At 41.6% G+C, this 9,878-nt stretch overlaps 2 protein-coding genes across 2 annotated transcripts in view; both read right to left on the bottom strand.

The window, feature by feature from the left end:
- Positions 1 to 105: 105 nt before the first annotated feature.
- LOC118431992 (serine protease inhibitor Kazal-type 1-like) lies at positions 106 to 4,209 on the bottom strand. The gene is made up of 3 exons (XM_035843455.1): positions 4,052 to 4,209; positions 3,610 to 3,769; positions 106 to 691 (listed from the first exon to the last, which is right to left on the bottom strand). The coding sequence occupies exons 1-3, from the start codon at positions 4,179 to 4,181 to the stop codon at positions 634 to 636; spliced, it is 348 nt and encodes a 115-aa protein (XP_035699348.1). The 5' UTR covers positions 4,182 to 4,209; the 3' UTR covers positions 106 to 633.
- Positions 4,210 to 5,098: 889 nt separating this feature from the next.
- The window catches only part of LOC118431991 (cytochrome P450 1A1-like), a gene marked incomplete in the record, with an annotated part of 9,115 nt that continues 4,335 nt past the window's right edge, over positions 5,099 to 9,878 (bottom strand). The window contains 4 exon segments of the mRNA XM_035843454.1: positions 5,099 to 6,476; positions 7,898 to 8,057; positions 8,549 to 8,788; positions 9,436 to 9,561. Coding sequence (XP_035699347.1) covers positions 6,281 to 6,476; positions 7,898 to 8,057; positions 8,549 to 8,788; positions 9,436 to 9,561 — 722 coding nt within the window.

The following is a 9,878-nucleotide window of genomic DNA, read 5'->3' as shown; positions in this document are numbered from 1 at the left end:
GGTTACTTTGAAGTTGTAATATTGTAGCCATTCCAATGTATGCTAGCTGTAACGTGAAGTGTTAAACCTTATCTGTGCAGTTAACAATAATGCAATGACACAACATTTATATGAAAGGCTTTATTTTCATATGTACGAAAATGTCGTATAATAGGCTTTGTGGTTACAACTTGTTTCTAGTATATGACAGAAAGTTATGTTCATCGCAGTCGCATAAAACAGACGAAGCTAAAAAAATCAGTAGAATGACAGTTGTGGAACGACGTGTAAATATCGTCACGATGGCAAAAGATTTATTTTGGTACAATATTATTGTAAACTTCGTTGAAAGTTCAAGTGCATGACTTGTACGTTGTCATATAATCCTTACATGAGCTGGGTAAATACGGACATTCAAGTTCTTATCCATAACGTTTGCATGCGCCCAACTTTGGGAAAACAGCTAATATATCATATGGGTATAGTTATCGTAAACGACAGTTCAAGAGCGGCACGTCATCTTCTTGATTGTCGAAGGAAACGCTGTTGCCATATACAGAAAAAAACAGTGGCGATGACTTTCCATCCCATCGTCTGCTTGGATATTGCAAATGTAGGTCAGCGGTAGTTCCTGAGCAGCCCCGTCAGTTCTGTTTACATGAGAGCGCCGTCCAGTCCGCACACATGATCGTCAGCCCGTTCTAAGGAGGGGCTGTGGAGGGGAAAACAGACAGAACACTGTCACACACCAGGGGGGTAACAATCGACCTTGACCTTCGTCTTCCCAACCCCTATCCACATACCAAATATGAATACAATCCATTCAGAGGTTCTATACTGACTACAAATATCCGGAAACACAAACACACAGACAGACACACCAAAATCTATTCCTCCATTTGGAAGTAAGAAAGGAGTATAGGATTTAGTTATTGCCATTTTCAGCTTCGCCAAGAAGCTTATGTTTTTGCCGACTTGGGTCTGTATGTAGGTCAACAGGATATAACTCGAGAAATTGTGGATGGAACTTTTTTATTTTTCGCAGGTGTGTAGCGGTTGTTTAAAGGCATGCCTAGTTCGTAAATGGGTTACCTGGCGTTTTCCTATGGTACATTAGCGAGCTTGGTATTTTTTTTGGTGTTTTTTCGGGAGGCATAAGTCAAAATGTAGCTGGGCGATTTCCACGATATTTGGCAGGTCTGTAGCGGCTGTGGAAAGGATTGCCATGTGCGAGAATGCTTTAGCTACCTTTTACCTATGGTGCTGTAGCTGGCTTTGTATGTAAGTGCGTTTGTCTGTAAGCAAGATAACTCGAGATGTTCTTGATGGATGTTAATGATATTTGGTTGATAGGTAGGGGACACAGAAAGGAAGGTCAAGTTCGATAATGGGCCTCCTGGCAAATTGTTTTGGTACTGCAAGTGAGCATCAAAGTTTGCGCCTAAATTTTCCAGAAGTGCCAGGTTCGTGATTTTTTACTGGTGGATAGCTGTTGGTACTAGGAGTCAATGGTCTAATTTTGGGCCCCCTAGCAGCTTGTTTGGAATTGCAGTGGGTGTTATATTTCGTAACTTTTTAGATGGATAACTCCTGAGGGGATTGATGGATATTTTTTTGTTTTTGGTAGGTAGGTACTTTGGATGATTATCAACATAATGAGATGCAAATTATATAAATCACTCTGTATTTAATATAATTACTTAGGGAAACTTCTATAACGGTTGAAAAATACTTGTGACGGAGTCACCTGAAAGGACTTGAATCGACCCATAGATGTCTAAAAATAGAGAAGAAGTAGGTCAAAGGAGCCAGTGGAAGCAGAGGCTCCCTGATAAACAGACGCTGTCTTGGAAGCATGAAATTCTGATTGACCAGGGATGTTACTAGGTCATCCGTGTACTATTCCGCCAGGATGGAGTCTGTTAGAGACTACTGGCTGAAAAAATGCCTATAAATGGTCATGGTTCATGTTAGCAAAATACAAAGCCTGACCGTGTCCAACACGTATCTATAAAATTAAGCAATTAAATAGCTTGCTGAATTGATGTCAATACGACGGCACACAGCAAAGGATTCATAGCAGTTGAAATATAACATATCTATTACAAGTGTTGCTTATATCTATATACAGATCAACAATAAAAGCAACACTATATCATGGGAACGGTAAAAATGTAGTAGAGGGAACTTGACGAATATCACTTGATATAAAGATGTAGAGCTAATATCTACGAGACACTTCATGTGTATTTTCTTATGATGGACTGCAAGGAAACTTGGTGTTCCATGTGCCAGTAACACTACATGGGTCTAAACAAACGAATAAGTACTATGTAAAGTCAGTAATATAACATAATTGAACAATGACGGCTTGTAACACATAGTACTTACATCTGTGAACTAGGTTAAAACAACAAGTGACCAAGTGCTGGGACAAGACAAACCCAACATGTTGAAGAACAGCACTTAGGTCAAAAGGGTCACCGTCAATTATTCACGCATTCCTCAACTCTTAACAGAGATGTCATGTTGTAAGGGAAAGGTCGGCTAGAAAGAACTGACATCATTGCGAGAAATACAAATCGCCAAAGGTGACAGGCGGCTGTCATCGGACAGTCGCAGAAATCATAACCTTGGACTCTGTAAAATACCTCTGACTTAACTCGCGACTGCAAAACTTTACTTTCTATTTTCATGAGATTGAAACAAACGTTCACCAAGGCGGGGGTCGTAGCAATCCTTACATATGGCCCTTAGATGACCCTTGGTGAGTTAAAAAGTTCCGTAAATTGGAAGGAACAACAGTGGCCGGGGTTTGGTGAGTGACGAATGCAATTATCGGCGTGACTTCCTGTGGTTTCCAGGTTTCCAAGACCTACCCACATACCAAATATCACTTCAATCCATTCAGCCGGTCTTCAATTTGCTGGTTTCTACATACATACATACATACATACATACATACATACATACATACATACATACATACAAACGCTACCCAAAACATAACCAGCTCTCCGAAAGTAATTATGACAACACAAAATAGAACAGTAACCTCATACCTGTACAAATTGTTCTGATTATGCAAAGACATTCATTCACATCGCCAAAACATTTGCTACATTATGTACACCGACAGAATAGACTAATCTACTCACAATGTTCATAATCCAACCAACCACTACATGATGTGACTAGATAACATATGGACTTATACACATTAATCATTCAAAAAGAACTATCTTCCATAGAAATTGTTTATTTGGCGAAGATATGTGTTCGAGGAACTCTAGTTAGCTGTTGTTTTTGCACTTTATGAATATAACCCAGAAGGCAAGGATTATTTTATTACCTTTTCAAATGAATGTCAATACTGTACATATATACCCACAGGTCGCGACTAACGAATAGTTGACAGATACGTAACAGATATGCAATATCAACCTAACACGGGAATTTATAGTCTTCCACCAAGTGAATTCGATTCTTCTCTCTTCTTTGTGACGGTTAAATGCAGGAACAGAATCTGATGTGTTTTCAATTAAAGTTTGTCTACATTAATTAGGAATATGATTTGATATGAATTGCTTATATGCGTATGAATAAGGGCAACATTTTCACCATACTTACTCCATGCACTGTGCAATTCCCAGGAAGCAGCTGTTACTGTATTGTTGACCGTCACTGCCGCACACGGGGTCATACAGGTGTATACAGTGCCAGTCACATCTCCGGAAACCCCCTTCAAACCCTGGGACCACACGGCTCTCAACGGGGGGCGACAGGGAAACTGGCAAGGAAACAAACACGTATTAAACGTTAACGCTACATTTCTCATCAACAGAAGGAAATCATGTGGTAAAAGAATGTTCAAGATAGATGAAGAAACGCTCTATTTTTAAAGCTACACGTTCCTTTGATTCAACAGAAAAATGCAACCATTACATTAAATTTTTCTTTGTGGTCAGTATACGAATCGACCATGTAAAAAGGCATTGTTTTCCCCGATTTTGTCAAATCATGATCAACGTATTTTGAAGACAAACTCAAATAGGCAATTTCCGGAACGTACCTGCAACAATCAGGGCAAGAAGTAGGGCTGCCACGGACGTCTTCATCTTGAAGGTTCTTCTCGGTGATCCTGTTGTACTGGTGAGCTGAGAAGTGTTGTCCTGGTTTGTGAGAGCGGAACAAGGTTTCATCCTTAATATACAGTCCGATCTGGTGGGTTCGGAAGTCAGGCGGAAATTGATGACTTACATGAAGATACCGGAAAAAACAGGATGTTGTGTGTACAAGGCCGCGCTGCTTGTAGAGTAGCTGTGTTATTTACTTGAGCTGAAGTTTATGAGAAGTTATCCGGAAGTCTTGTAACAGGCACGATAGACTTGTATTCAGAACAGATAAAAACACTTTGTTATGAAACCAACTGGAGAAGTTCTTTGGCAAACGAGACTACATTTAATAAAAAAATATATATATTCGTCTGTGTATCTCCTGGCTAAAAAAGACCGAAAAAAAAAGAAAGAAAATACTTAGTAATAGGAAGTCACGCTTGTCATTCTTTTATCAAAATATAATGTTAACTTAGACATTATTCGTAAGAGTTCAGTTCTCAGGAACAGAAAAATTCTACAGTCGGATCCCACTTTGAGCTGGCGGTGTATTGGGAACATCGCCAGATATCCCACAGTGTTCAGGGTAAAAGGCAGTTGGGAAAGGGCCAGGAAGTAAAGGCCGAGATATTGAGTCTGGCACCATGGCGCTACGTGTGACCTTGAAGCGTGATGTCAGAGACTCCTTGATCAACTGGCTTCTGCTCTAAATGCTGTCGGGGGAAGGGATACTCTTAACGCAGATGGATGTTTGCGGTAGTTTTCTGGTTGCGGTCTGCGTGTTTACCGCTTCAGGGCGATTTAAAAAAAGAGTTTTGCTCAAAACAAGGATTTGTGTTCTCATACAGTTCCAAAAAAACCGCAAAGGGGGTCTTACCTGCACCGCCGATGGAGTATTTATCGAGTTGAAATAAAGGCACAAACAAACAAACAAATATCAATCTGCCTTCAGGCCTTCTCGAGTTATGGTGTTCATTTACGTACAAACACAGACAGACACAGAAAACTTTTACAAAAGTTTCTTGGCAAAGGAAATAAAGACTGCTCTCCATACACATATACTTTGCCCATATGTATCAGTCATAACATCAGCCTTCACCCTAGCTATATCAGCAAACTGAATAAAAAATATTGCTTCAGTTAACCACATAAACAATACAAACAATACAGAGTTGGTTTGGTCGCAGTAGATTTTATATTCCCCTACATGGCAAGATTAGGACAATATATTTTTTCCAATGGATAACCTAAGTACAATAACATCACATTCCCTTACTGATTTGATACAACTTTATGATACTGTATGTAACATGAAGTGAGTCCTATTGATTAAAATTTAGAGATTCATTGACTAAAATTGTTAGATTTGTTTGCAAGCAACTACTCAATCCCAAAAGATTTTTGCTATACTCATTAATATTAGTAGTATCCATTATTTGATTATACTGCTGCTGAGATCCCTGACACGGGTAGGCAGCAGTCGGCTAGTCTTCACACCACGATTCCAAGCAGCTATGTCCAGTGTATTCACACTGGCAAGGTCACACACATAGATGTCCTTCTTTTCACACTACTTCTGAGATCTCCAAGGTCAATCAAACCTCTGTTGCCTGGTAACTGCAATCTGGAGATCATGTGTTGATGCAGCAAGTGGCGTTAATTTATATCTGGCAGGTATTAAATACCTACTTCAAGATCTTAACTAGACATTTAAGAAGTAAACCTGTCCTCTATCTATGTACAGTTACCTTTACACAGGATCACACCATACCTTTATTCCATTTAGATAATATCCTTTTAAAAAAATCAAGTATTCTAAGGGTTTTACTTGACTCTGCATAAATCAATCAAACCTTGAAAAAAACAACCCTAGAAATTGCCATCTCAACAAGACTTGTCTTGCACTTAATCATGGTCTCTGCATATCTTCTTACACTCTCTTAATTTTGATTCTTCACTGTTGATGGAATGTTCACATATTGAATTTTTATTAACTTTCTTAAGAAATGTAAATGTTCAGGTTAAAAATCTTGAGTTTCTAGACTTCTAAAGGCTTTCAGCTCCAATTTGTAACCATGATATAATACATAGCCAAAGGCACAAATTTTCTTAACATTACTGATAACTGATAACAAAGAGTACAACATCTCTTGGTCACAACCATTCACTTCCTGGGTCATAGGTAATTACTTCCTGTGGGTCATCACCACCTTGTAGGGACAGGCAATACAGAAGAGTCCCGCGCCCTTGGGATCTGGGGCGAGGTCGGGCGGCCCCTCTCCCTCCGGCAGGCTGAACTTGAACTTCTGCACCAGTCCTGCCAGCAGGAGGAAGATGTCAGCTCTGGCCATGGGTTCACCTGGACAGGCTCGGCGACCAGCACTGCAGGAAAGAGAAGGGTGGATTAGCATTATTCTACATTGAGTTCTATCTGTCTGCTGCAGTGGTCACATTTCCAACCAGGGTCCGGTCTGGCAACGATAGGGAATCAAAAGCATAAAATACAAGACACAGAACACACAAAACGGTATATATATATATATACATATATATATATATAATTTCCTTGATAAACAACAATCTATTTTTCGTCCTGGCTGGGTCCCAGTTTAAAAATGTGTCCAGGCTTCAGCAATAGTAGGGAACACAGTAATAAATGTAGTACAACTGGTGGCAGCTTCACAGTTGAGCTCATGGTTGCAATTAGGTGGGAACTGGGAGACCCAAGTTTGATCCTGGGAAGTGGTAGTGTATTCGGCCCGTGACCGAGAGGTCACCGGTTCGAATCCGCCTGCCGTGTTGCCGGTCTTGTGCCCTTGGGAAAGGCACTTTACACGACTTTCCTCACTTTACTCAAGTGAAAAATGAGTCGTCCCTCGGATAGGACGTTAAATGGAGGTCCCGTGTATGGGGAGAGCCATACCCCATGCACGTTAAAGAACCCCCACACGTGCGATAGTGCGGTGTGTGTTGGTGCAAATCCTTCTGTCGGGAGTTGGTGATTCACTTCAAATCACCCGGATGGAGGCCTGGCGAACCTCTGTCTCGTATCAGCCACATGGTGATCTACATCATTCACCCGGACGGGTGTGTCACCCCGTAAGGGGCGGTATAACCCGTCGTGTGCGAACATGTGCAAACATGTACAGGGTTAGCCCTTGACGATAGCCTACGGTTAGTAGGGCAGCCCTGGCTGTTTGTAAACAGCTGAACAAATAAATGAATAAATGATCCTGGGAAGGGCATCTTGGTTATGCTTACACATTCAAGTATTTTGGAAGGGACTTAAAATGGAGGTCTGGAGTTCGAAGAGGTGCATCGACCACGTTAAAGGGGAAGGGCTAGCAACCCCTCCCTGTAAAAACATCACTGCTGAAACTGAAATTAACGTAACTTGCTAACCTATGTGCAAATGGGCACTACATGGGTCAGAATGAACAATCTGCCATATTGGTAGTTGCAGGTGTCAGCGAAAACAATTTGTATCCCAAATATTTTGGATTCTCCTGTCGATTCGACAGATGAGCAGGCAGACAGGCATTTGCCTGTTTGCCTGACCTGCACATGACTTTTTATGGTGAAGGAGGGGTGTGCAATTCCTTCTCCACCCTTTCGTCTATTGGAGCACTAAGTCTCACAGGGGCAACTGTATGCAACGTGTGAGGCGGCTCCAGCAGATGCAGCTTTGTTGTTCGGAGTATCCGTCTCCTAGGAGGACTTCCAACCAACGACTCATGTGTCATGGCGGGTGCGTCATGCCCGAACATGTCCCAGATATAATTACAACCTCTATATTCACCTACCTGAAAGGCATGAGTGCAGATGGTTTAGGTAAGACTTTCCCATCGTCATCCAGGAAGCGTTCGGGGCGGAACACGTTGGGATCGCCCCAGATCTCGGGATCTCGCACGGCATTCCACAGGTTGGGCATGATCCAAGTTCCTTTGGGGATCTCATAACCCACTGGGTGACAGACAGGGAGTTGTTTTATTATAATATTGCCACATTTTTTTAATGAGTTTGCTCATTGCAAGGCCATGTGGACCTGGGCACTGAGCTAATGCTTACTGTAGCAGCATTACTGTTTTGAGCGATGTATTATAAATGTTTCACCATTGATAATAAAAAGATAATAGTCAAGAGTCAAGAACATGAGATATCAAAACTTAGAAGTTCTGCTGCAACACCATAGAAAGCTAAAAGGAGGCCCATTGTCAAACTTGACCTTTTTTTGCCCTAACATACCTATCAAACATATGTACAATTCATCCACACACTCACACACACGCCATCCACACATGCACACCCACACACACATGCATGCACACATGCACATGCACACTCACACACACACACACACACGTCTTCCACATCCATACTACCTCTAATGAAGTTCTGGCAATGAAAACATAACTTTCTTGTTTCTCTGCAAATGTAACAAAGAAAGCTCTTACTCAGGGTAGTGTCCACAGTTGTGGCGTGAGGTACAGACAGTGGGACCACGATCCCAAACCGCAGGACCTCGTTGATCGTAGAATCCATGTACGGCAGGGCAGAGCGGTCTGCAAGCGATGGTTGTCTGTTCCGCTCCACGACACTGTCCAGCTCGGCTGCTAGCTTCTCCTGCACTTCAGGGTGGGCAGCCAGCAGTACGATGGACCAGCGCATTGACTGCACGGTCGTGTCCAGGGCCGCTGTCAGACACAGAAAGATAACAACTGAATATTGTGAATGCATTTAAGTTTGCTGGGATTTAATTTTGTGGCAGCGGGAAAACGGGGTGTTCCCTGTGGTTTGGAATTCGCAGAGGTTTTGAATTCGCGGTAGCGCCATAGCACGGAATTACTTACAGTACTGTACTGTAGTCATATACTGTATTATGAATATATATTCGCGGTGGTTTTAGGTTCGCAGTTCAGTGGCCACCATGAAAATTGCAAATATAAAACCACCACGAAAGTCTCTGCATTTATACAGTATGATACATTTCCATGTCATTTCAGGATCATCAGCAGAACCGACCAGTAAGTTGACTGGACCGTCGTGTCCAGGGCAGCTGTCAGCAACAAAATCTTACACTTCCATGGTCTTATTTGTAACAATTCTGCCAGGCAACGAAGGTAAAAATGAGGATGAATAAATGTAGAATTAAATCATAATATAATGTGTAAACAGTAGCTGCAATCAAGAAGCTGCTTATAAAGAAACCCAGAATATCATGAAACTTAAATCAACACATCTGTTGTAAGGTTGTACACAAGTAAGTTGGATTTTGTATGAGGTTTGAGGCTTTAAAAAATGTCATGCACAATGTAAATTTTTTGTGACCAAGTCCTCTCACCACCGAAGATGTCAACGATGGTCTGTCGGATGTGAGTGTCTGTGAGGGAATTGATGTCCGCATCTCCCTCTTCCTCCGCCTCCTTCTGAAGCTTGATAAAGTGGTCTGTGATATCTCGCAGGTTGTCTGCCAGATAAAAATTACAAAATAGAAATTACAAAATATATTATAGTGAAAACCTCTGTTAAATTTGCAAAATGTGCAAATTTCTAGATGACCAGGTGAGTGGTGGTCTGATGTTTAGTTTCTTGGGTCAAAGGTGTTATGTTGACCTGGGTCATACATGTAGGTCTGATGTTAGCTTGCTGGGTCATAGGTCAGATTTTTATTTGGGTCAAAGGTCTGATGTTGACCTGGCCTTAGGTCAAAGGTCTGATGTTTACCTAGGCCATTGAAGGTCTGATGCTTGGATGTTTACCTGGGTCAAAGGTTAACGCTGACCG

This window comes from Branchiostoma floridae, chromosome 15 (assembly GCF_000003815.2).
Source record: "Branchiostoma floridae strain S238N-H82 chromosome 15, Bfl_VNyyK, whole genome shotgun sequence".
Lineage (NCBI taxonomy): Eukaryota > Metazoa > Chordata > Leptocardii > Amphioxiformes > Branchiostomatidae > Branchiostoma > Branchiostoma floridae.
Note: the sequence above shows the minus strand (reverse complement) of the source record. Positions and strands in the feature narration are given on the sequence as shown.